General features: G+C 42.4%; 1 protein-coding gene across 1 annotated transcript; it reads left to right on the top strand.

The window, feature by feature from the left end:
- Positions 1-1,142: 1,142 nt before the first annotated feature.
- On the top strand, positions 1,143-25,903 carry LOC137675784 (spindle and kinetochore-associated protein 1-like). Its single transcript, XM_068422001.1, has 6 exons — positions 1,143-1,236; positions 7,633-7,757; positions 8,479-8,570; positions 9,358-9,495; positions 14,701-14,870; positions 25,755-25,903. Exons 1-6 carry the CDS (start codon positions 1,149-1,151, stop codon positions 25,901-25,903), a joined length of 762 nt encoding a protein of 253 aa, XP_068278102.1. The 5' UTR covers positions 1,143-1,148.
- Positions 25,904-26,759: the final 856 nt, after the last annotated feature.

Genomic DNA, 26,759 nt, shown 5'->3' with positions numbered 1-26,759 from the left:
AACTGAATTTATATAACGAATTAATCAGTGCTGTGGGATTTTTTTGTTGGTGGAATCCTGGTTTCTGTGGGGCGGCACCGGAGCGGGAGGCCCGTCCCCTCAGCCCTTCCCGCCTTCCCCGCCGGCGCCTGCCGCGCAGCCGCCTGCGCTCTCCAAGGGCTGCCCGAGCGCGGCGGGTTTGAACGGGTGCCGCTGGCCGGGGCCTTCCCCTCCTCGGGCAGTCGCTTTTCTTCTCACCGCCCCGAGAGAGCCGGTTCTGGTCATCGCAGCGGTGAGATGCGGGGCGTTGGGGGAGGAGATAGTCGTGTTGGGTCGGGATGTGAGGTAAAAGGGAGGGCGGGGGCTGCCGCGGGTGATAACGGCCTCTCCTGAGGGAGGGAAAATGGGAATCGGCAAATCTCTAATAGCTAATTCAGCAAGAGTGCTAGTTCCTAGTATTTTAAAACTAAGAGCGAAAGAAAAGCTTCGTTTTCGGGGGCGAGGGAGCCATGTGAGCGCTGTAAACACAAGGACTGCCAGACAACAGCGTTACATGGAGGTTTGTTACCCTGACATTGGGGAAGGGGCATTGCAGCAACCTCTTGTTTTCAGTTCTTTTTTCGATGATACAGTTAATAAGTATGTTTACACAAGAGTAACCGAGGCACAAAAATGCTGCTTTTTGTGCCTCTATACTCTGCTAGCAAGCAAGTGCACATTTTGTTATGTTTAATTACTGTTTTTTTTTTTTTTAAAAAAAACACCTTTTTAAATCTTGATCATCTGATACAATCTCCCCAAGAGAGCCTTATAGCGCTACTTTACATAAACCAGATATTTATTCTTTATTGCGAACACCTTAATGTAATAAAGACTTAGCAGTTTCATGAGGAATCATTGTACTGATATTACACTTCACTTATCTCCACAGTTCAGGGAAATTGCTTTGTCTTGTCTAGTGTCAGTCACTTTGTGCTTCCTCTCCCGTTTCCAATTTAGTAAAATAAAAGGTAGTTACTACATTTACTGCTTCATTTAAGTTCCCTTTGCTTCTTTGACAGACCAGGGCCCTTTTTAAAATTCTGCTTGCGTGCTTAGTGTTTGCAACTTAAGTCTTTCTTAAATTACTACATTCTCTTTTATTTCCCCTCAGTATGATAACAGAGGATATGGCGTCCTCTGACCTGGAAGATTTATGCTTTCACATCAACACGAAGATTTCAACTATTAAAAAGACTCTTCAATTGAGAAACAAAGGTAAAAGAAATTGAGATGGTTTTGGTTTGCACCTCCTTGCAAGAAATGGGAATGCTCTAATTAGACATGGAAAGTAACATGAAGCGGAAATCAAGTAAAATGTAGAGAATAAGAACAACAACAACAAAAGTAAGAAAGGATGGCAAAATGGGAGCATTTTCTGGGAACCAGGTGCCAAGCAGAGAACACTAGCTAAGTGAAAGTATGTTCCTCTGAGGGACTTGGAGACTGGTGGTTAATGTGCTCTATACTCCTGTCACGGTTTAAAGCTGGGCTGGCGATTAAACCTGCAGCAGATGCTCTCTGTTAACCCTCCCCCCCCACCCGAAGGGAAAGGGAAAGGGAAAAGGGAGAGAGACTTACGGGTTGGAAAGTTAAAACAGTTTTAATAAACCTATAATAATGAAAAAGAGTGTAATAATAATATTGGAATAATCAAATATATACAAATATATATACAAAACCAAGATCGAGCTCCCCCGATGTTGGCAACGTCACCACTGGCACTGCAGGGCAGGCTCCGGGAAGGCCCAGGCTGGGCCTAGCGACGGTCGAGAGCTGGATTCAGGGATGCACGGATCGGGATCGGGGGCAGCAGGAAAACAGTCGGAGTCCTCCTTGGACACCGGCCATAGCAGAAAGAGAGCAAGAGGAGAGAGCGAGACCCTCGTGATCCCCTCGCTTTATACCGAGAATGACGTGTATGGGATGGAATACCCTCGTTGGTCAATTTTGGGTCACCTGCCCTGTCTGCTCCCCCCTGCAGCTGCGACCCCCCTTTGGCTTTTCACTTGTAAGCAGTGAGGAATTCAGCAGTGACCTTGGTTTCTCTAAGAAAAAGTACAGCAAGAGCCTTAGTGCACAACATCCCTACCGGTGCCTCAGCGATAACTACAAACTTCGAGCGTTATCAGTCCTGGAAGCAGACACTGTCTGCAAAACATGTAGTTAGTTTCAGAAAGTGCAGTTACTTAGAGGAGACTTAGCTGAAAGTAAAAATCACTGAAAGGAAAATCGGCCTGGTTTAGGCCAAACCAGGACATTCCACCCCTTATTCCATACCATTCACGTCATACTCAGATCACCACTACCTTTTCATTTTAAAATATATACAGATAACATTAGTTTATGATTCATCTTTATACAGGAAAAAAAAAAGTTCGTCAAGTTCATTTAGTTCAGGATTGTGGGTTTCCATCTGGCTAGGAGTCTCTCAGGGCAGGAGAGATGATATGAGCTTTGTCACAGTTTGTGCCCACGGGTTGCAGGTTAAAGATGTCAGTCTCGAGGAGGTTACTGGATGCCACTTGCAGCTAGCTCTGGTCTTGTCACCACTGTCTTAACCTGAAAGACACTTATGAACACTGTTAGTATTATGCAGCAATTAACATCATACAGTTCAGAATTAAGTATTCTCACCCAAGATCAGATCACCTTCAGGGACACATCGGACTCTACCATCCTGCAGCATCACCCACCAAGTACATCCAGGTCCTTGAGCAAAAGCAATCCCATGAATGGGTTTACCTTTGCCCGTAGCAGGAAGAACCCAGACAGTTTTTCCCAACAGATTCCTTTCATGCACCACAGGGACTTTATCCCCTTCTACTGTATGTAAAAGATCTGACTGAGCAGGGCCAGCTCGGTTGATAGATCCTCTGGTGTTAACTAGCCAGGTAGCTTGTGCCAAATACTTATCCCAGTTTTTAAAGGTTCCACCCCCCATTGCTTTTAGGGTAGTTTTTAACAGCCCATTATACCGTTCAACTTTCCCAGATGCTGGTGCATGATAGGGGATATGATATACCCATTCGATGCCATGCTCTTTGGCCCAGTTATCTATGAGACTGTTTTTGAAATGAGTCCCATTGTCCGACTCAATTCTCTCTGGTGTACCATGTCGCCACAAGATTTGCTTTTCAAGGCCCAGAATAGTGTTCCGGGCAGTGGCATGGGGCACAGAGTATGTTTCCAGCCATCCGGTGGTCGCCTCCACCATGGTAAGCACATAGCGTTTACCCTGGCGGGTTTGAGGGAGTGTGATATAGTCAATTTGCCAGGCCTCCCCATATTTATATTTCAACCACCGCCCCCCATACCACAAAGGTTTTAACCGTTTGGCTTGCTTAATTGCGGCGCATGTTTCACAATCATGGATAACCTGTGCAATAGAGTCCATGGTTAAGTCCACCCCTCGGTCACGAGCCCATCTGTATGTTGCATCTCTTCCTTGATGACCTGAAGTGTCATGAGCCCACCGAGCTAAAAATAGTTCACCTTTATGTTCCCAGTCCAAATCTATTTGGAACACTTTAGCAGCCTGATCCGCTTGTTGGTTGTTTCGATGTTCCTCAGTTGCCCGACTTTTAGGTACGTGAGCATCTACATGACGTACCTTCATGACTAGTTTCTCTAGCCGAGTAGCAATATCTTGCCACAGTTCAGCAGCCCAAATAGGTTTACCTTTACACTGCCAGTTGCTTCGCTTCCACTGCTTTAACCACCCCCACAAGGCATTTGCCACCATCCATGAGTCAGTATAAAGATACAGCCTTGGCCACTTTTCTCGTTCAGCAATGTCTAAAGCCAGCTGGATGGCTTTTACCTCTGCGAATTGACTTGATTCACCTTGTCCTTCTGTGGCTTCTGTGATTCGTCGTATAGGACTCCATACAGCAGCTTTCCACTTCCGATGCTTTCCTACAAGATGGCAGGATCCATCGGTGAACAGGGCATACTGCTTCTCATCCTCTGGTAGTTCATTATATGGTGGGGCTTCTTCAGCACGTGTCACCTCCTTTTCTGGTGGCATTCCGAAGTCTTTGCCTTCTGGCCAGTCCATGATCACTTCTAAGATTCCTGGGCGATTAGGGTTTCCTATTCGAGCCCTCTGTGTAATTAATGCAATCCATTTACTCCATGTAGCATCAGTTGCATGATGGGTAGTAGGAACCTTACCCTTGAACATCCAGCCTAGAAAAATTCTCTCTGGTATTTCTTTTAGCTTGCAACTCACGTACTCGTGCCTGTAGGGTACTGGTAGGTTGTCCATGCCATCTGTTCATGTCCTCCCCATAACCACGCAGGGCAAACCACAGGATACCTCGTGATGTGTTCCGTTTCCTTTGAGCTGGTCCTGTAGGAGGCCGTTTTCTCTTAACAGCTGCAACGCGGGCCTGTGTAGGTAGAGAGTCAAGTTTATTCTCTATCCTGGACAGTTTGTCTGACAGTTGTTTAAATGAGTCCTTGTTTTCCTTTGTCAGTTTTTCCACAGCCGAGACACGGGCCTGCAGTGGGGAAGAAATACTATCTTCATACTGTCGCATACAGTTAGCCATTTTACCCACAGTAGAACGTGCCATATCATCTTCTCCCCATACTAATATTGACAATGTGTGGGTATATGTCGGTGGAGCATTCTTCACAACCTTCCGGAACATGGATCGGTTGCATTCCACTTCATCAGGATCTACAGGATCTACAATTTCCCGTGGGTGTCTATAAATGATCTCTTGCACAGCTAGTTGTCTAAGGTAGTTAATACCTTTTTCTATAGTGGTCCATTTGCTTAGGTGGCTCAGAACATCATCTTTATAGGGATACCTGCTCTTTACAGCTGACAAGAGTCGCCTCCAGAGACTGATAGTGTTTGACTTTCTTGCGAGCGCCTTATCAATACCACCATCTCTGGACAGGGATCCCAACTGTCTGGCTTCTCTGCCATCTAATTGCATGCTATCTGCCCCATTATCCCAGCATCGGAGCAGCCAGGTAATAATTGGCTCACCATCATAACGGCTGAAATCTTTCCTTATATTTCTCAGGTCCTTCAGGGATAAGGAGTGGTAGGTTATCTCTACATCTGAGTCCTCCTCTTATGATAGTTCTGCTTTAGAACGACCTTTCTTCTGTGATGGGTCTGCTTTAAAATGACGATCAAGGGAACCCCCATCTGTGTCAGGCCCTGACTCTGCCTGAGAAGGGCCCTCACCTGGGTCATATGATGGCTCTGCCTTAGAAGGGTCTGAGTCATCATCCTTCTCTTCATGAGCTGATTTCTTTTGGTATTTCTTCCTGGTTACAGGAGCAATTGGTACAGATTCGATAGATGCTGGAGTCTGAGTAGATGCAGTGGCTGTTGTGGGAGTGCTGAGACTCGTTAGAGTCTGAGTAGCTGCAGTGGCCATCTTGGGGGGTGTAGCAGCTGCGGTGCGAGCTGTAGCGGCAGCACACACTGTAGGATCTGAGGTGGCTGCATAACACCTACAACTGTCCCTGCACCGATACTTAATCTTATCCCACATCAGAAACACATTCAGGACAACTGAAAATAAAAACATGCCACCTAGACAGCACCACCCGAATTTCACAAAATCTAGAGGAATCAGCTTGGCAGAAAAGGAGAAGGTACTATTTCCCGAAGTAAAATTGGAAGTGTAATAATTAACACAATCAGCTAAAGGACGCCCGGAGTCCGCAGATAAAATCGCTGCTACCGCGGTCAGAATAGTAACAGCCCAGTTTATCACGACATAAGTCAGTATGAAACGCCATAACAAAACAATGCACATTGACCAGTGCCCAGCAGTGATAAACTGCACATAAACAGTAACAAACAGCGCATACGGCAAGTAAGGTATCATTACACTTAACTCTGTAAAAGGCTTTATAAAGAGATGAGATAACACAGCATTCAAAAATGACATTATCATCTTAGCAGCTGTCTGTTTTAGTTTCCAACCCCTCGTAAATCTCAAAGGAAGAAATCTGATACTCTCTCAGCTGAGCTCTCCGGGTCTCCTCCCGCCGGAGCCGGGATTCGACTTATCAAAGGAACCTGTTGGAGCTTCTCTCGTGCCCCACGTTGGGCGCCAATAAATCTGTCACGGTTTAAAGCTGGGCTGGCGATTAAACCTGCAGCAGACGCTCTCTGTTAACCCTCCCCCCCCACCCGAAGGGAAAGGGAAAGGGAAAAGGGAGAGAGACTTACGGGTTGGAAAGTTAAAACAGTTTTAATAAACCTATAATAATGAAAAAGAGTATAATAATAATATTGGAATAATCAAATATATACAAATATATATACAAAACCAAGATCGAGCTCCCCCGATGTCGGCAACGTCACCACCGGCACCGCAGGGCAGGCTCCGGGAAGGCCCAGGCTGGGCCTAGCGACGGTCGAGAGCTGGATTCAGGGATGCACGGATCGGGATCGGGGGCAGCAGGAAAACAGTCGGAGTCCTCCTTGGACACCGGCCATAGCAGAAAGAGAGCAAGAGGAGAGAGCGAGACCCTCGTGATCCCCTCGCTTTATACCGAGAATGACGTGTATGGGATGGAATACCCTCGTTGGTCAATTTTGGGTCACCTGCCCTGTCTGCTCCCCCCTGCAGCTGCGACCCCCCTTCGGCTTTTCACTTGTAAGCAGTGAGGAATTCAGCAGTGACCTTGGTTTCTCTAAGAAAAAGTACAGCAAGAGCCTTACTGCACAACATCCCTACCAGTGCCTCAGCGATAACTACAAACTTCGAGCGTTATCAGTCCTGGAAGCAGACACTGTCTGCAAAACATGTAGTTAGTTTCAGAAAGTGCAGTTACTTAGAGGAGACTTGGCTGAAAGTAAAAATCACTGAAAGGAAAATCGGCCTGGTTTAGGCCAAACCAGGACAACTCCGTATACTTGATAGGGAAAAAAGCTCTAGATGGGAGAAGAAAAAATATCTTGATGAGTATGTTAGGCCTAATTACAAAAACATGCAAAGGCACAGATGGAGGTTTATATAGGTGTCTTTTCCTGGTGTTCCAGGAGTGCCTAGCTGTGATGTAAACATGCAGTGGATAACAAACTTATTTAAACTGAGGTGCTGAAATTGATCTGAATGTTTTAAATTCATCTCTTATTCTTTCCTAGGTACAAATAGAGTTACACATGATCATAGAAACATTGGTTGGGAGGGTCACCTGGTCACCTAGGCTAAGCTCCTGTTGGAAGAGGAACTATAACTGTTTCCAAAGAGGGCAGTAGCTTTTGAGCTCCCCTAAACAGAGGGAGATCATGAAGGAGAAGAGGGTGCTGCAGCCAAGCAGTTGTGAAAGCCAGGCTGTGTTTAAAAGCTGTGTCTTCCACCTGTAACCTGCAGTGGGAGTGGGTACAGCTTAGTGCTTTCCAGCATTGTGCTGGAGAGGGGCCTTTATCCCTGCAGCAGCTTTGAGCTCTTGATGGCTGTATGGAGTAGGAGGTTGACTGTTTGACTAGTGAATATTGCTGCTTCTCCTGGGAAGATATGGTGGTTGAGGAGCATAGATAATCACTGCTTGTGGAGGGGAGGGAAGCGGGATTTTGGTTTTGTGTTGGAGGTGTTTGGGCTTTTGGGCTTAATGTTCTCTCTTTGACAGGCCAAGAACCATCCCTCAAATCTATGCTCTGTAAAATAGGACATGAGATGGTTCTCTTGCATGATCTCCTGAATAAAATGGAAACTGAAGTTCAACAGCACGAAAAACTGAAGAATTTGCTAAAAGTAATCTTTTTTTCCTGTTCATAAAATACTGAAAGATTTAAAGGAATCTTTGATAAGTGTGTAGTTGTTCTTTTCTAGATCCTCACTGATATGTTTGGATGTGTGTGCTTACAAGAGAAACGGGGGCTTGGAACAGGCTTACTGATGGTTTATTAAGCAGCTCTCCAGCATAGTGAACATTAAAAATTTTATTTTTAAAGGTTTATATATTGAAAGCATGTCTTTTTCATAATAGATACTGTGATCTAAAGAGCAGTTCTATTTTTACATCCTTGCAATAGCTATGAAAAGTATTTAATTAGAATATTTATCTGTTGTTCTAATGTGTGTTTGCAGTGCCTTCATGTGTTAAGTCTTTTGTAAAAGTGTTGTTTGGGGAATGTAGATGAGTTTCCTGTAGTATCTCTTCATCACCACCACCATTCCCCTGCTCAGACCTGCTAGGATATATTGTTAAAGATTTACTTTTTGCCCACTCAAACTTTGTGACATTTTGAGGGCAAGGACAGACCAGCTTATGATTTCTCACTCTTAGCTTTGTTTTTCTGAGCTTTGCTAGTTGCTCTTGGGAAATTAGAGGGTAAAGAGGTAAGATGATGGGGAGAGAGCAAAGAATACCTCTTAAGTGAAAAATTATTTTAACATTGCCCTAATAGTAAACTAATTTTACTTGCTTGACATTGAGTTTCAGATTTCTGATGAAGTCTGACATTAATTTCAGGAGCTCCGGACGGCTACTGAGAGAGATCAAAAGGAAGTACAGCACCTTCGTGAAAACATTCCTCCCCATCTGCCTAAACCCACTCAGACCTGGTATGTGGTACAGGAGTATGGAGGTATTGGGCTGCTCCTGGCGGTATCCAGCTGCAGTATTGTACAGCTCTGCTCCTTTTATTGTATATTAACTGTGAACTTCTGGGAGCCAAGGTTGTTATATGTATTGATTCTGGAGTTTGCCCTTGACTGATCGCTGCCAGGCCTGTGCTAGCACCCTAATAAATCCCTCGGGTAAAACCTATAGAATACCAAGTTGTTCAGATGGAAGCTCCCAGTGGCACGTGTAACATTCTAGCAGAAAGCTAGTTCTTTGATAAATCTGAGCATTCCTTGCTTTAGAATTGCAAAAAACACTGACCTGATAGCTGCAGTGCCGAAGGATTGAAGGGTGGGTTAGTGATCCAAATGCTGGGTCACTAGAACTGCAGTTCAACACTGCTCTTCCAAATATCATTTAAAAAAAAAAAAATCCTCTAACTCAGTCATCTTTCTGGGGAGATTTGAATTATGGTTGTGGTATTTTTATTCTCCTTTTGCTGCAGCAGCCTGGCATTTCTTTTAATTAGCAATGACATCCACCTGCCTTTGAGAGGTCTGTACTAAGAAGCAGTTCAGAATTAAGTAGCTCAAGTGAGTATGCAATTTGAAATGGAGTAGGCTTGCTTTATTTATTTTTCTTTCAGGAAAGATTGTGAATTATGTTCATCCAGCCTAACAGATGGGTTGGAACTTAGGTCTGTGAGTAAGCAGACTTGATAATATAATGGTGTTCTCCTTACTACTAATCTGCTATTTATATGCTTAATATTCATTCATTTTACAGCATTACTGGGCTAACTGTGAAATGTGAAGAACAAACAAAAGTTGTAGAACCCGAACGCGCAAAGAAACCTACAAAAGAGTCACGATCTAATAAAGAAGCACCCTTAATAACCGCAGAGGAATTTGAAAGTGTTCCTGCATAAGTAAGCGTGGCTTTTCTTAGACTCTGTCGTACCAATTTGGGTGGCAAACGTAGGTTTGGGAAAGTGAGCTCTTGGAGAACTGACAGAGATGTTTTGACATTTTAAATGTTCCACGGGATGAAATATCATCATGATAGCTCCAAATAGTTTATATGCAATACCAGCAAACCTGGAAATGAAATGAATAGAGCTAATTAGGTTCTTTTTATTGGGAAGATCAGAACTGATCAGTTAAAACCCAAACCTCTTATCTCAAAAGTCACTTTAATTGTATGAACAGAAATATATTAGCTAATAATTTGGTTATTTTCTTGTTTTGAGAACTGACTTTAAAAAAAAAAAAAGCTGCCATCTCATAAGATAAAAGGAAAAATAATGATAAATGCTGGTTTTATTTGACCCCACTATTGATTTCAAGTCTTGAATTATCAATTTGTTTTGAGATGGGAAAAGAAATCAGACTTGTTAAATGCAAAAACACCTCCCACTGAAATATCCCAAATTTCTGGAATAAAAAGCTGTGGGTTTTTTCCCCTACTATCCCCCTAATCAGGACCTAATTAATAGATATCCTTGTATGAAGTCTGTCATGTAAGAATAACTTTTCTTAAATGGCATTTTGGGGACAAGGACAAATATTTCTGCAAAAAGGAGAAAATTCTCTTGATGCCTAAGGCTAAATTGTTACGTAGGTTCTAGATTCAGTGTGATCCATGGCAACACTTGTTTCAATAAGAATTTTTTTTTTTGAGTCTGTGTTTTAGTTGAGGCTTTCAAATCATCTTTCCTATAGCTTTCAAAATTTTCAGGTGAGCAATGTCCATTTTCTTCCACCAAATACCTCAATCCAAAAAATGCAGGAGCCTGAATATTGACCTAATGATAAAGGACTCTTTTGGTTACTACTTAAAAGTGCGTGCACATGGTATTTTTATTCTGCAGATCATCTCTAGTATTTGGTGGATTTACTCCCTTAGATACTTCTCTCCTGATAAAATTTTGGAAAGGTAAAGCTGGAGCATGGGAATTTTTGGTCTTTATCTCTGCTAAGGCAAAAGAAGTTGACATAGACCATTCCAGACAAATGTTGTTTTAACTTCCAGTTCAAGCTACAATTTTCCACGTAACCTCTTGAAGTGTTTCATTATCCTTGAAAGCGGAAGGTTTTCCACTGCTGTTTGTAGGTGGGGAGGATGGGGACAGAGGCCAGCCAGATACTCTTATATTCATTGCTGGTTTATGGAAAGGTTGTGTCTTAGACTGTGCTTATGAGGCTATAGAAATATTTTTATTCAGATGGGAAAAGCATGTTTGTTCTGTGGAGGAAGATTTACATGACTTTAAATAGATCTATTAATCTACCAGTTTTTCTCTGTTGCCTGGCAGCGTTGTAAGACAAGATTGGGGGAGTCCACTAAGCTTGCAATTTCGCGTACTAGTTAATCAAACCTAAGCAGCAAATGTTTGTGACCTGAATTTTCTCACACCTAACACATTCTCCTAGAAGAATGAGAATTAGGATCATATCCCAATTCTCTAGGTCAGCACTGGTTGTGATGTAGGATCTCTTTATACCTGCTGGCAATAGTAACGAGGGATCCTACTGCGTTTTTACGCAGCTCTGGTCCTGGAGCCACATGGCTGTGTTAGCACAGGACTGTGCCTATGCTAAACCAGTCTGAGGGACTTAATAAAGCCCAACTGTGCATATGCATCGCATATGTGTCTAAATCCCACACCAGCTGGGTAGCATGGGTTTTGCATCTGCCAAGACTCTGGTTCCTATCTCCCTCCCTACAACAGCTGTGGTAGATTGTAACTGAAAAATCTAGGTGGTTTTTCACCCCCATTGTGCTGAAAGCGAAGGAAAATCTATCCCTAACATCATTTGGGCACTAAAAGGGATGTATAGTCTTCAGTGACTTCATATTTTTAGAACTCTGCAGCAGGTATTTAACAAAGGTATGTGCTGTGTTAAGGTGCATATATGGAGCACCTTGATCAAATAGAATCTTCTCGCCCAGTGAGAAACTTGCAAATTATCTTAGCCTTCAAATCTGTTGGAGACAGATCCTTTTTGGAGGAAGAAAAAGGAAATTGCACAGTAGATGTCTCAGTTAAAACTGAATTCAAGGTAAAGGAAAATGCTGGCTTTATTCTGTGTCTAAAATTCTTACCACTTAAGATATTTTTAGAACCTGCACATCCATTATAACTCTCTGAAGTCTTAGAAAATGGTAACTTGGGGGAATATATGTTTCTTTTAGCCTAAACATTTCTGAGGGAGCAGGGGCTGGCCATTAGGAGGTTTATCTCTTTTCCAGTGGTATATATGTGATATATTGATGATGCTCTTTTCTTTGAAGAGCATAGCACTGTGCTTTGGTTTTCATACCTATGGAAAAAAAGTCATGTTTTGAATGGGGCTTCTGTGGATTAAAAAAAAGAACTTGGGTCACTTGTTTTTTTTTTTAAAAAAAAAAAAGTTCTGAATGTTTTTGCTTGTGGTGGAGTGAAGCAGATTTTAAAGTTACTTAAAATCTAAATTAAATGGATTAATGTGGAACTTCTCAACTTTGTAATTTTATATTAACCTATGGAATGAAATAAATGTCAGCACTTATGGATTTGTTAGCCACGACTGGATAGAAACCTGAGAAGATTGGAACAGCTGGAGTTTTTATGATCCTTACAACTATGCACAGAAGAAAAATTCCAGTTGCTTTTGACAGAATTTAGTTTCAGATATTTAAGTGTCTGTGTCCTGGTTTCACTGGGATTTGGTTTCAGTTTGTGGCCAGCCATAGTGATCAAGGCCCTCAGCAGTTAAATCCAGGGCAGCTGACCCAGGCTGGCCCACAGGTGTATTCTATATCATTGACATAAAGCTCACTGTAAAAGAGAGGGTTTGCTGGGGGGGAGAGGGGGCTTTTTCCTGCTCTCTTTGCCTCTCTTCCCTTCTTCCTCTTCCTCATCGTGATTGCTGGACCAACTTGCTAGTGATGTGTAGATAAGTATAGTTTTGTCTGGTTTCTGTTGTCATTTATATTGATTTCTTAATTTCATTAAATCTGGTTAACTTCATCCTCCAAGTCTCCCTCCTTTTCCCAATTCCCTTCCTCATTTGGGGAAGGGACATTGGGTGAGAGAAAAACTGCTATTGTTTAGCCCTGGGTGTGGGCTGAATGAAGACAGTTTGTGACACAGGTGTCTCCATGTTCATCGAATGCTTCTGCTCTTGTTGCTGAATGTTTAGTCATGACAGTTGGTGAAACCAGAAAATGGCTCAGCTGCCTATTTGCTAATGGTGTTCTTTCAGTTGCCAAAGCAGAACTGTCTGGTGCTGTTGCAGATGCTTTAGCATGTACGGCCAGTTACTGAATTTTCTGTAAACCCCAGCACATCTCCTAGCCCCGTGGAAGCATCTTGGATGCCTGAGGGCCTCTCAAAGAGCGCTCCATTCTGAGGTTTAGGCAACTGAATCCTGCTGCTCTGTTTCTGCTTCAGGATGAGCTGAGGTGTTCTCTTGGCTTTATTAAGTGTATTCACTCTATCTCTATTGATAGTGGGAGCATAGGAACCTAAATATAGGTATTTTATACCTCTGGCCTTAATCTTCATAGCTCTGTACATTCCCCTGTGACTTTATAAATAGGCTGAGGGATGCAGGTAGAGCAATAAATAGCAGTTAATGTATACAGGCAAAGCCCTTTTGTGATTATAGGCTGCGTTACTCCTTTATGCTGTGTGTGACCCCTTTTCAGGGGTGGTAGTGCTGCTTTTATTTGAAAAGATGTTCTGTGTGCCAAGTAGAGCGTTTTTATAAAAATGGCTGCACCTCCAACTTTGAATCTGGATTAATCAAAATATCAATAAAGTTGAAAACCATCTGCATATAACTCAGTAGCAATTCAGTCTGAAATTAGAGCAATTCCTTTGATTTCAGGAGTTTTTACACACCCCGTGCAGACCTGTCTCCCTGGCAGGGACTGGCTATTATTAAAATCTACAGCAGGCACTTCTTGTTAGTTGGCTTTAGTGCTTTCAATTCTTTGTATGTTTTCCAAAGATTGAGTTTTTATGTTCTGATTAAAATGAGGGAAGAAGTTTCTGTTCATTGATCTTTTCAGTCTGATTGTCCTACAGCTTTTAGCCACCTGATATACTGACCTAAAGAACCTCATGCATGTTTAAAATGAATTGTAACACTCTTCTCAGTAGAAGTTTTCTGATTCCACACATCTGCAAACTGATACTGAACAAACACAAACAGCCAAATTTGGTTTGTGGTAGTGACTGAGTGGTGATCACAGGATAACTCAAGTTGCAAGGTTGCCCTGGCTCTTACTGCAGTGTTTTCTGGGTTTTTGTTTTCTATTTAGCTTACTGCTTGTCATATGAGTTTCAGATTTCATTTTTATATGATGGCTTCTCAGTTTGTAGCATGTTTCCTTTTCCTTGAAGGTATGCCTTTACATTTATAAATACTGAATAACCTTACTTGCAAATATTCCAGTGTTCTAATATTTCCACATCATTTTGGTTTTTATCTTCTGTGCTTCCTGTACCTCTAGGCTGTTATCAAGAGAACTTATTATTTTAGTACTAGTTTTATGAAATGCTCGGAAAGTTCAGAAGCGGATGTTGGTAGTGCAAAACTGTGTCTGTGTAGCTCAGTAGGCTGTACAATAAAATATAGAAAACAACACAAAGCTGGTATTTCTTCAAAAAACAAAGGAATAGCTGTAAGATCAAACACAGGTTATTTATGATTTATAATATGAAACAAATTGCACTCTTAGACAGAAACATTTAATTTCAGTTTTGGCTCGTGTTAGGTTTTCTGCAAAGTTGCTTGCTTTTTCTGCATTTGTAGTTTAAGTGGTACACTATAAAAGCAACCTTCATTCCATTTTGAAAGGCTCCTTACAGCTTGAGCACTAGATATTTTTTACTTAGTTTAGCTTTCTAATGTTTCATCTTTCTGGTTTAGGTTTTATCATGGCTTTTTTAACCTTTAAGATTATTAACCAATCAAGGAAATGAACAAAATTAACTACTACATTTATTCATTAACACAAAGCAGAAGAAACTGCCTCGAACTAGGAAGAGCATGTTCAGTTAAGGCTGATGAAAGAGAAAAATAAACACGGAACTTCATTTGTGACTTTCTGGTTACTGGATTTTATTTTTCTTTGTAGATATATGAAAGGTCGTTTAACATATGATCAGATTAATGCAGTTGTTCAAGATATGAACAAGGCTGTGGTGGGCAAGTACAAGATCCTGCATCAGCCTTTGAAATCTATGAATGCAGCAGTCAGAAATCTCTACCACAGGTTCCTGGAAGAAGAAACTAAGGATACAAAAAGTATTTTCTTTTTCCCTTTGTTAGTACCAAACTCGTAGCATTTGGCTATTGCAGCACAAGTATAAAAATACTGGACAAAATATTGAATTACTAATGACAGCATGTGCTTTTTATGTTATAGTGTAACTTATAGTGTCTTATTCTCAGAAAATAGTTCATCCAGGCACTCTGGTAGTTGGTGGAATGGCCTAACCTGTGGGAGTGTTTAAAACCATCAGTCCTGAAAAATTTTAGAAAACCTGCTATTGCTTATTCTCAGATGGAGAACGGGGGGGGGATATAATAATCTCTAGATTTAGGAGGTCTTTCCCTCCCTTCCCAACACAGGGTGCCACAGGCTGAATTGGATTTGGCCCTGAAGAATTCCTGTCCACGATGGGACGATCAATGCTTCGACAGTCTGGAGAAAAAGTTCTGCTTCTCCCTTGATATCAGGGGAGGAGAACAGAAATGAGATTCATCTCCAGATCACATTCTAGACCATAAGGAAAATAAATGTCGTCTTATGATACAGAACTGAGTAGTCTGTATAAAATCCAGTCACCTCTTGTGAATAAGGTCACATAGTGTAGCAACAAGGGTTATTGTTTTGACTGGAGAGTTTTCCCATAACTGATTTGGTTGCTTTTTATATGTTTTTACTGAAAATGTCACTTTCATGGCACGTTGCAGCAAAAACTTTTTTAGAGTGCACAAAGGTTTAATTTGGAATCACTACAAGTTTTGGAATCTCCCATCTTGATAACCAAACTGCAGAAACTGTGTTTTCAGTTTTTAAGCTAGAATGGACATGAACTATTAAAAATTTGTTGTGAAGTTGGGAAATCTGGGTAATCAGATTGTTTGTTTTTTCTCTAGACGAGTTTTGCTCCAGTCTAACAATGGCTTACATTAATCTGGGATTTCTTAAAATACTTTATCGTTTTTAACTTACAGTATTTTTTTGGTTTAAGTGTTACTGTCCTCAGGACGATAGTAAGGAGTTTGAGCCCATCGCTATAGAGGAGAGATGGCCCTCCTAGGCACGGAATGCTGCTTAGTCTGCACCATGATCCATGGCAGCCTCGGCTGCAATGAAGGAGCCATTCTAGCAACTTGAGAAAGCTACAACTAGTCAGAGATAATTTTCTACAGAAAGTATTTTAAGTCTGAAAAATTGAGGCTTTTAATTTCTTCAAGTATCTGAGAGCCAGTTTTTATTTTCTTGTTTATGTTGGAAAGTTCAGTTAGGAAACTAGGACATTCTGTGTGTGTGTGTGTGTGTGTGTGTGTGTGTGTGTATGTGTATGTGGTAGGTGGTTTTGTTTTTGTTTGTTGCAACTAATCATCTAGAAAATCTAGAGAAAAGGTCTGTCAGGCTGTCTGATGGTTCTTAATCTGTCCAGCACAAAATGATTAAATGTCTTTATCCATTGCATTTTTCAGGATGAGGTTGGGCATTGATAGATTTGTTTGCTTAAATTTCTGCTGTGAGTGTCTCTCTGCTTAGGATTCCCACTGTTTCTCAGCCTGGGCTGGTTGCCAACTGATCTCTTCCTCTGAATTTCAAGATGAGAAACAATGCTGCCTGGTTTATCAGGGCAACTTCTCCAGGCAGTAAGGTGATTCTGTTAGTTTAGCTATTTAGTGCATGGAGTTACTGTTTACAACCAAACCACTGCCCTTTAGCCAGCTCTGGTTTCTTCATAAACAAGATCTTGCTGTGCTGAATGTTACTGCCCTGAATTCTAGGCAAATACAAGAAGAAATCATATTCTGCACAGATTCAGGACATTCTGATGTTCCCTGAGATATAACAGACTGGGAAACCGGTACGTGGATTAGCCCTGGGTTCCTAACACCATTTAGGTGTATTGCCCTATAAATGTTCGCGAGAGGGCACGGAGACACCGCACGCAGACCAATATGATCGTTAAGCAGATCTCGTTTATTCGCATATCTGAGGGTACATTTATACTATTCTATTTTTGTACACACTCTGTGTACATGTCATTTCTATTATGATTGGTTAGTATGCTTTGTTCACACACCTCTATATTAGTTCTGATTGGCTTATGCTAAAAAGTTATATCTTGCAGGTGCAGCATTCTTTCTTATTTTTCAACTTCCCTATATCTTATTTTTCTCATAGCCAAGGTCCTCAACTTCCCCCATAGCTTGTTGGTCTCATAGCCAAGGCCCTTGTTCTGTATTACGATTGGCTAGTTCATCACCACCCCATTACCACCCCCTGGACATGCCTGGACATAGCTCGTTCAGTACTTGACCGTTGTCCTGTGGGAACCCCACAAATCCCCCTTTTTGTTTTTGAACAAGCTATGTCCTGTCTCGTCCTTTTTGTCTTTGTTTCTTACTCAAACCCGGTTCCCTGTGTCTCGCAAAGCCTGGTCAGAGAAACCCAGCCTTGGTTACCCATAAATCCTGCTCTCTGTTGTTGTGCCAAAAAGGCTGTATTGACCATTCGTTGCACAGCTTTCTGCAAACATGCAAACAAACAGGGTAACACAAGTAGGATAATGCCTATTATAAACATGCCCATAAGTAAACTCTATCTACAAAACATGCAGTTTGCTTCAGAACATTCTGTCATTCTCTGTCATTCTCTGTCATTCTCTGTCATTCTCTGTCATTCTCTGTCATTCTCTGTCATTCTCTGTCATTCTCTGTCATTCTCTGTCATTCTGAGTCAGTCATTCTGAGTCAGTCATTCTGAGTCAGTCATTCTGAGTCAGTCATTCTGAGTCAGTCATTCTCTGTGAGTGAGTCAGTCATTCTCTGTTATTCTAGCTGAAAGGAAAATTACTGACAGGAAAGCTGATTCGGTGTAAAGGTAACACAGAGCAGGCCTTTTAGAGCCTACTCTGAGGCCTACTCTTGCTAAATCATTGCTAAACCATCCAGTATCAATTTCCCACTTTGGAAGTAGTTAGATTTATTATCTCACTACTTCCATATACTCTTCTCAATGATTGTCTTAACACAACCCACGTACTCCTGTGCCTGCAGAGACAGAAGCATAACCTCGACCCATTAGTAATAGTTCCCCTGGTCCCAACCATTCGTTAGTACCTGGTTCCCTATACCACACTTTGTTTTTCACATAGCTTGCTCCCTGTCGAACTGCCTCCCAATGTATTACAATTGGGGGTCGCTCCTTATCTACTGCTAAAGTTAAATGGTTAAGTACATAAACAGCTTTTGCAAGTCTCTCAGAAGGTTCAGTTTCCTCTCCCCCTTTTTGTTTTTGCAGAAGCTGTTTCAATGTATTATGAGCACGTTCCACAATCGCCTGACCCGTAGGCGAATGAGGAATCCCGGTGACATGTGTAATACCCCATAGTTGACAAAATTGACGAAAAATTTATGAACAGTATGCTGGTCCATTATCAGTCTTAAGTTGTTGTGGAACCCCAAGACTTGTAAAGCAAGCAAGTAAATGTCATTTGACATGACGACCTGTTTCCCCAGTTTGTGCTGTTGCCCATATAACATGTGAAAACGTATCAACAGATACATGAACATATTTGAGCCTTCCAAATTCTGCAATGTGAGTAACATCCGTTTGCCACAGTTGCAACGCACACAACCCTCGAGGATTTACCCCTATCCCAATTCCCATGCCAATTTTCTGACAATTAGGACAAGCACTAACTAATTCGCGTGCTTGTGCCATGGTGAGGTGAAATTGTTTCGCTAACATTTTCGCTGATTGATGAAAGAATTGATGGGATAGGTGTACTTGTTCAAATAAATTTGGTGATATTTGCGTATAGGACACAAGTGTGTCTGCTTTATTATTGCCAATGCTCAAACCTTGATCAAATTGATGATTACGAATGTGAGTAACAAAATAAGGTACCTCTCTGAGGTTTATTGCCTGATGCAACTGTAGCAAAATGGTGTAAAGTCGCATATTCTTCACTGGTCGTATAAAAGCTCTCTCAATTCGATTTACAATGCCTGCTGCATAAAGAGAGTCTGTTACAATATTTACAGGTAAGTTCTTCCATTTTATAAAGACCTGGTATATTGCAAAAAGTTCAAGTGTCTGCAATGAGTCCTCAGTTTGTCCTGAGAATTTGCAATGTTTCCATTGTCCATCCTCTTGCCAGGTAATAACTGCTGAGTGTGATCGCTTTCCTGCATCAGTAAAAACAGTTAGTCCAGTCACAGGTATCTCTGATCTGATAGGTTTTTCTTCCCAATCCTGTTTGCAAATAAATTGTAGCTTTTTATCTTTTGGCAAATGTGTTAACAATTGTCCAGTAAAGTCCTGTAAGGCCATTTGAAAAAGAGTTGACTGATTTGTTAACCACTGTAGATATTCCTTTCTGATAGGTAAATAGATAGCATCTGAGTCTAGTCCGGTAATGTCTGTAATCCTTTTATGTATTTTGATAAGCAATTGTGCTATTGCTTCCACTCTGGTACAAATTGTTGTTTTAGGATGAAAAACCAAAGAGTCCACTCGAGCATTGCCTTCTGCAATAAACCCAGGCAAATTAGTATGATTTCTTACATGTAAAACATAAAACAATGCAGTTTGGATTTGAATTTCTTGCCACAGAGCTTGCAGCAATTCAAAAACACACTGAGTACATATATGCTCTATAACAGATCTATCCAATTGTTTTATAATGCCAGCTACATATGCTGAATCAGTAATCAAATTAAAGGGAACGGGAAAATTCTGAAATATTTTCAATACAGCTCGTAATTCTACCACCTGAGGTGAACCCTTTTGTTGTACTACCATAGATTCCCACTTGCCATCAGAATACCAGACAAGGCCCGCCTTGCCTCTGTTCCCAGATCCATCCATAAAAATGGTAATTCCATCCACAGGAGTGTCTGCGCACCACACTCCTGTGGCAATTGGAAGTTCCGCACTCAATTTTATAACAGGATGGGAGGGCAAGTGGTAAACAACCTGTCCCGAGAAATTCTCCATAGCTGTTTGCAAAGCAAAGCTATTAGCCATACACCACTCAAAATACTGAGCTGCAAAATAGGAACGGTTAGTGATGCAGGGATCTCTGGCCACAAGCTCCCGACATCGCATCCGTCCTTTGATGAATAATCTGTGCCAATAGCTCTGTAACGAATCTGATCATTCTGAATTCCATTGACCAATTATTGTATACGGAATTTGTCTATCAAACAAAGTGATAATTTGTATTTCCTGATTCAAATCAATACGATGTACAAATTTGGAATGTAGCCTGCTTTCTATTTCTGTAATCAGTTGCTGTATCTCTGCGCTGTTAAAGTTGTGTCCCCTGCTAACAATTGGAATAGAGACTGCAATCGTGACCACGTAAGCCCCAAGTACGGCCGCAGCCATAACTTGAGCCTTATGTTCCACAGTACCCACTTTTGCACATGCCTTTATCATAGCATTCAAATCTGTTTTTCCAGGTAAAGCTTCAATGATCTTTTGACAATCAGCATTAGCATTATCCCTGTTTGCCACAGGTCCAAGGCTTGGCAGCCGCATAGGTTAACCCCGTGTGGAAACACCAGTCCTGCGCTCCCTGCGGTTTGGGCTGCGAGTTAACTGCATAGGCCTGGAACTGGTTGGGAAGATTCATTTGTGTCAGCACACAGTTTCTCCAGTTTCCCTGCTCTCTGCAGCTGGTTGTTATCAGCTGACCTTGAGCATTATACTGAGACCTGCACAGCTTCACAAAATGCCCCAGCTTCCCACAGCAATGACACATCAAAACAGAGTTATCTCTCCCACTCAGCTTCGACTTCTTAAGGCAGTTTTTCTTAAAGTGACCTTCCTGCTCGCATGTATAACAACGATGAACTACCTTAACTGCCGCCGCAAAAATTTTTGCTAAATGCTCCATCTGAAATGTAGTGGTTCCTACTTTCCCGCAAGCATCCATTAGTTCAGTTAAGGTGGCATTTGCCATCCCTGCAACAACTTTTCTGCAGTCCTCACCTGTGTTGTCTTTCGCTAAGTATAGTGGCAATGCTTCTTTTACAATTTTCCAATCTAACAGTTGCCAAATATTTCTTCCCTCAGGACCCGCACCCACAATCACCAGATATGCTTGTGGAATTATAACTCCTTCTAATAACGCATCTCGAATGACCCCTTTCCATTTCACTCCTCCCTCACCTCCCCCCCCTTCCCCTGTATACGCGGGCAGAAGCTGACCCTCTCCCTCACCTCCACATTACCAGATGGACGCAAACCTCCCCCCCCGCCCTGATCTAAAGGTGGAGTAGGGAATTGTAAAGGAGGTTGAGGTGGCCCTAATACTTGTCCCGAACACAGAGGGGGGGTTTTGGGGAGACATAGTCACGTGTCCCGAGGCATTGGCTGTACGATGCTGCTGCAATTCCATCTTTAATTCTTCCAGTCGTCTACCAAGCTCTGTCATGTCAAGTTCATGTCCATTTCGTGATGGTAACGGTCCTTTAAGTCCTTGTGACTCTGGTACTGCTGACTCCGTAACTGGAGACTTTAACGGTGGTTGTTTAGCGCCGGAATGTAAACTTTGTTCAACAGACTCAGGAAACGGCGAATCCGGTAAAGGTGGATACGAAACAGGTTTACCCTCCTTCTTGTCCTCCTGCTCAGCCTCATCCGTAGAGAGATCAATGAGAGGGAGGGGGTTTCGGCCAAATCTCCTGTTCAGCGTCTGAATCAATTAGTCCAAATCGAGTTCGTGTTTTAGGGCACACTATCAGTCCTGATGGATCTGTATCTATTTTTCTCGCTCCCCGCTCCTCAGCTTTTTTCACAGCCATCCGTACCGACGGCGATAAAGGAGCTGCCACCGGTACAGCCACCGGGGCCGTGGGAGGTGTTGGTCCCGCAAACAGTGAGGGGGTAGGAGACGTCTGCGGTCCTAAAGCCATAAAAGCTGAATGTGTGACTTCTCTCTCTGCTTTTATTCCCTTTAATGCTTCACTAACCAGCTTCCATGTAGCAGACAATTTAAAGGCTTCCTTATCATCACTTGACACCGCATTCCAGAGAGAGTCACCAATCTTCTCCCATAAAGGCACTTCAAAGACATCATTAAAGGTTGTAAAATGTCCTTTGTCTTTTGCCCAAAGCAGTAACTGCTTTAACGCAGCTTCGTCATATTTAATTCCTCTCTCAGAGAGTATATGTTGGAGGAGTTTCACCACTGCCACTTCTGTCTTGGTCAGGGTAGACCCTATTCCTCCCCCAGCTGCCTGGGAAGCCCTACCCAGGTTTTCCTTTGCTAGCAAAACTCAGGCTTACCGCATCCGTTCCTGCCGGTGCGAAAATCCAGTGCCGGGGCAGCACTCTACAGCTGGCTTCCTCTCACCCTTCCCTTTCGGTCCGCTGTCTGCTGCTTCTCCGCAGTCTCCGGCCGAAGGCCCCTGGTCCGGGGGAATGTCCCTGTTCGGGCGCCACTTGTAAATGTTCGCGAGAGGGCACGGAGACACCGCACGCAGACCAATATGATCGTTAAGCAGATCTCGTTTATTCGCATATCTGAGGGTACATTTATACTATTCTATTTTTGTACACACTCTGTGTACATGTCATTTCTATTATGATTGGTTAGTATGCTTTGTTCACACGCCTCTATATTAGTTCTGATTGGCTTATGCTAAAAAGTTATATCTTGCAGGTGAAGCATTCTTTCTTATTTTTCAACTTCCCTATATCTTATTTTTCTCATAGCCAAGGTCCTCAACTTCCCCCATAGCTTGTTGGTCTCATAGCCAAGGCCCTTGTTCTGTATTACGATTGGCTAGTTCATCACCACCCCATTACCACCCCCTGGACATGCCTGGACATAGCTCGTTCAGTACTTGACCGTTGTCCCGTGGGAACCCCACATTGCCCTATTTTACTGGAAATTGCAAATAGTTTCTATCCCACTGTAGTCATATTTTAAGCAGTTATGCAGGTTTTTTCCTCTTCCTAGTAAATAAACTTTCCACTTCTCATCTATATGTGAATTTGGCAGTGTTGCAAGCTCTGAGATTCCGGCATAGTTCCCATCTAGGGGAAGACCTCCAGCTTTTGACAGTTATTGTGTCTGGAAGATTCTATTTCCTATTAGACACCAGTCTGTGAGAAAACACAATCTGTTATTCAGCTCTGGCTCAGCAATATTTTAGGGAATGCTACGCTTGTAAACGGCACTCTGGGACCTCAGCTCTAATGGCTGCCGCATCCTTGGATGCGCCTTCAGAGTGGAGTGCATGTCACAGAATCACAGAATGTTAGGGATTGGAAGGGACCTCGAAAGATCATCTAGTCCAATCCCCCTGCCGGAGCAGGATTGCCTAGATCATATCACACAGGAACACGTCCAGGCGGGTTTTGAATGTCTCCAGAGAAGGAGACTCCACAACCCCCCTGGGCAGCCTGTTCCAGTGTTCAGTTACCCTCACCGTAAAGAAGTTTTTCCTCATATTTACGTGGAACCTCCTGTGTTCCAGCTTGCACCCATTGCCCCTTGTCCTGTCAAGGGATGTCACTGAGAAGAGCCTGGCTCCATCCTCATGACACTTGCCCTTTACATATTTATAAACATTAATGAGGTCACCCCTCAGTCTCCTCTTCTCTAAGCTAAAGAGACCCAGCTCCCTCAGCCTCTCCTCATAAGGGAGATGTTCCACCCCCTTAATCATCTTTGTGGCTCTGCGCTGGACTCTCTCTAGCAGTTCCCTGTCCTTCTTGAACTGAGGGGCCCAGAACTGGACACAATATTCCAGATGCGGCCTCACCAGGGCAGAGTAGAGGGGGAGGAGAACCTCTCTTGACCTGCTAACCACACCCCTTCTAATACACCCCAGGATGCCATTGGCCTTCTTGGCCACAAGGGCACACTGCTGGCTCATGGTCATCCTGTTGTCCACTAGGACCCCCAGGTCCCTTTCCCCTACGCTGGTCTCCAACAGGTCTGCCCCCAACTTGTACTGGTACATGGGGTTGTTCTTGCCCAGATGCAGGACTCTACACTTGCCCTTGTTATATTTCATTAAATTTCTCCCCGCCCAACTCTCCAGCCTGTCTAGGTCTCTCTGAATGGCTGCGCAGCCTTCCCGTGTGTCAGCCATTCCTCCCAGTTTTGTGTCATCAGCGAACTTGCTGACAGTGCACTCTATTCCCTCATCCAAGCCATTAATGAATATATTGAATAGAACTGGTCCCAGTACTGACCCTTGAGGGACTCCGCTAGACACAGGCCTCCAACTGGACTCTGTCCCATTGACCAGTGTCCTGTTAGATCACTCATGAGATGAAATTTAAAGCTGAAATGTTGACAGGAAAACACAAATTTGCCTGTGTAAAGCTACGTTGTACTTGTTTAATAAATAAATAAAAGCTTTCCTGGCAGCTTTGGCTTTCCAGCTGCATCAGCTACTTTCTCCTCAGTGAAACTGGAAGGACTCTCCAATACCTTAATAGAAAGAAGAGATGCTCCATCTTATCTAAGATACTGCTGCCTCTGCCTTACTTTAAGGGTAAAAGGAGGAGGGAGAATGCTATCTTCTTCTTCCAAGCTAGAACACCCTGAGCCTTGCTGACTTCTTTTTTATAAGACTTGAAGCATGATACTACAGAGGAATATGTTATTTCTTTCTACTTCCTCTCCTTAAAGATAATTGGACACTTCTTTCTTATACCTTAATTAACATGTTCCTGTTTTCAGACTGCTTTTCTTTCTTACGGTTTTGTGAAGATACATGGTTAAAACCTTCTGCCGTGTTACAGGAAGTGTTAAATGTACAGTTATTTTACTAGTTCTATAATTATCTCCTATCTGAGCAGTGTATAAAGACTGAATTTACAGCTAGTGAATATAGCTATGGAGTGCTTAGAATAACTTCTTCCTTCCTTCTGTCTACCTGTTTGTGGGTACTTTCTCTTGGGGTTCTGTTGCAGGCATTTTAAATGCTTTAACTCCAGTCAAGGTCTTGGTTTCTTACAAGCACTTGATGATGAGAATTTCCTTTTAGAAGTCGTTAATCAACTGCAAGAAGGGGTGGGCTGCCAGCTCTGAGGCAGGACCTTCCTATGCCATTTTGTTAGAGACACAGGGAAGATGCTGTTCCAAGTGGTTAGTCTTTTTCTTGCATTTTCTTAATTAAATTCTTTTCCAAAGCTGATGGCAGTCAAGGGAATGGTGGGCTGCATAGCTCTGATGTATGCAGGGCTCCTTCCTTTTATTTGCAAAGGGCCAATTCCAGAACTCGAGTGTTTGCTGAGAGAATGTCATCAGGCCGCTGCTTATTTCGGACATTGCAGAGCAATTACTTGGGACTCAAATTACGCTGCTACTCAACTGTGTTCCATGATTGAAATGCTGAAGCCAGATGCCTTTCTCTGTAAAGCTGTGCTATGATCTTTAAGCAGGCCCTGATACTGGTTTTGCTCAGGTCAGTGCTTTGGGTGTCACTAAGCAGAACACCTATGAGCAAGGCCTCAAAGAGAAGTTTACTGTTAGGCATCACGGCTCTTCTAAGTGTGCAGTCAGTTGACTTTTCACTATCCACATCTTCTGGCACATGTGTGGAACATCTTGTATCTGGCCCTGGGTGGTGTTTGGGACTGCTGCAAACTTTATACCCTGATAGAGGAACATGGATGGTTTGAGAGATGTTAGTAGATACAGCTGATGACAGACGGAGCTCGTGGAATGGGACCTGTGGACAATGCAGGGTAGTTGAACTTAATGGGAAGGTTGGTAGTTCTTTCTGGTGACAAATTTAGAAAGTAGAACAAAGTTCCTGAGATAGCATGAGGCCGTCCTACTGCTGATTGTATTTTTTTCATCAGTGTGTGGAATTGTTAAAAAGAGGTTGTATTGTTATGAAATAAGTGTATCCTACAACATAGTCATTGTTATAGCAAAGTCATTATTTGTTTTCCAGGTGAATTTTTTATTGTGGAGGCTGATATCAAAGAATTCACTCAGCTGAAAGTGGATAAGCGCTTCCATAGGATCCTCAATATCTTGTGCCACTGCCAGAGAGTGAGAGAAGTTCGTGGCTCAAGACTTGTCTGCTACATCATCTGCTAATGAGCTTTCCATATTCCACTTACCCAAGACATGGACAGCAGAAGTATTTTGAGATGCAGAGAGATTTTGTTGCCTGCAGCGCGATTCTATGTGTGGCCATTCCTATCCAGCTCTCTGATTTTCTAAAAGGCAGTAGTGAGGACCAAGAAGTGGTTTTTTTTCAGACATCTCTTCTAAAGTAGGAGTGGCAATATCAAATGGCCTTGAAGTATTTGAGGTTTGTTTTGAAAACTTGAGAGGAACTACTGTCTTCTGGTGAATTACAAATACAAACCAGATAGGCAATTGGCCCACCTGTGGTCACAGGTGGTTTTAATCACATTTTCAGGTCAACACTTCAAAGTGAAATTCTCTGCATGTTAATAAAGTTCAGATTTCCAGATTTCCTTTTCTTAATACTTTTCTTCTTATCCTAATTGTATGTTTTGGAATTTCCTGCATTGCTTGAACAGGAAGATCTGAGGTGGTTTAAACATTTTCAGACTGACGATTGGTAGTTCTGTTAGCCATATGGTTTTCAGACTTCATCATGCAGCCAGATTTTTTTCCCCTCAGACCAACTCCTTAGACTGAAACAGTAGAGCAGTGGGGGTTTTTTTAAGTGAAAATGTTGACTTTTACTTTGAAAATACTCGTCAAACTCGTTAATTTTTATTACAGAAGATTGCTTTCAAAGGACCTATTAGTGTAGTAAGTTCCTGAGTAGAATTATTGTTATAAATATCAACTCTGCAAGTAATCAAAACTGTTTTGATAAGAAAAGCTATGGTCTTTTTCTTCCATGAGTCTGTATCCTCACATCTACTCTAAAATACCTCCTTTTGTACCCTGTCGGTGTTAAAATGACAACTTAATG

This window comes from Nyctibius grandis, chromosome W (genome assembly GCF_013368605.1).
Source record: "Nyctibius grandis isolate bNycGra1 chromosome W, bNycGra1.pri, whole genome shotgun sequence".
Classification (NCBI taxonomy): Eukaryota; Metazoa; Chordata; class Aves; order Nyctibiiformes; family Nyctibiidae; genus Nyctibius; species Nyctibius grandis.
Note: the sequence above shows the minus strand (reverse complement) of the source record. Positions and strands in the feature narration are given on the sequence as shown.

Excerpts from the sequence above, each read along its gene's own strand:
- LOC137675784 (XM_068422001.1), top strand. The coding sequence starts at position 1,149 with ATGGCGTCCTCTGACCTGGAAGATTTATGCTTTCACATCAACACGAAG. Across the intron at positions 1,237-7,632 it reads TCTTCAATTGAGAAACAAAG|GCCAAGAACCATCCCTCAAA; the intron begins GTAAAAGAAATT and ends TCTCTTTGACAG. Across the intron at positions 7,758-8,478 it reads AACTGAAGAATTTGCTAAAA|GAGCTCCGGACGGCTACTGA; the intron begins GTAATCTTTTTT and ends CATTAATTTCAG.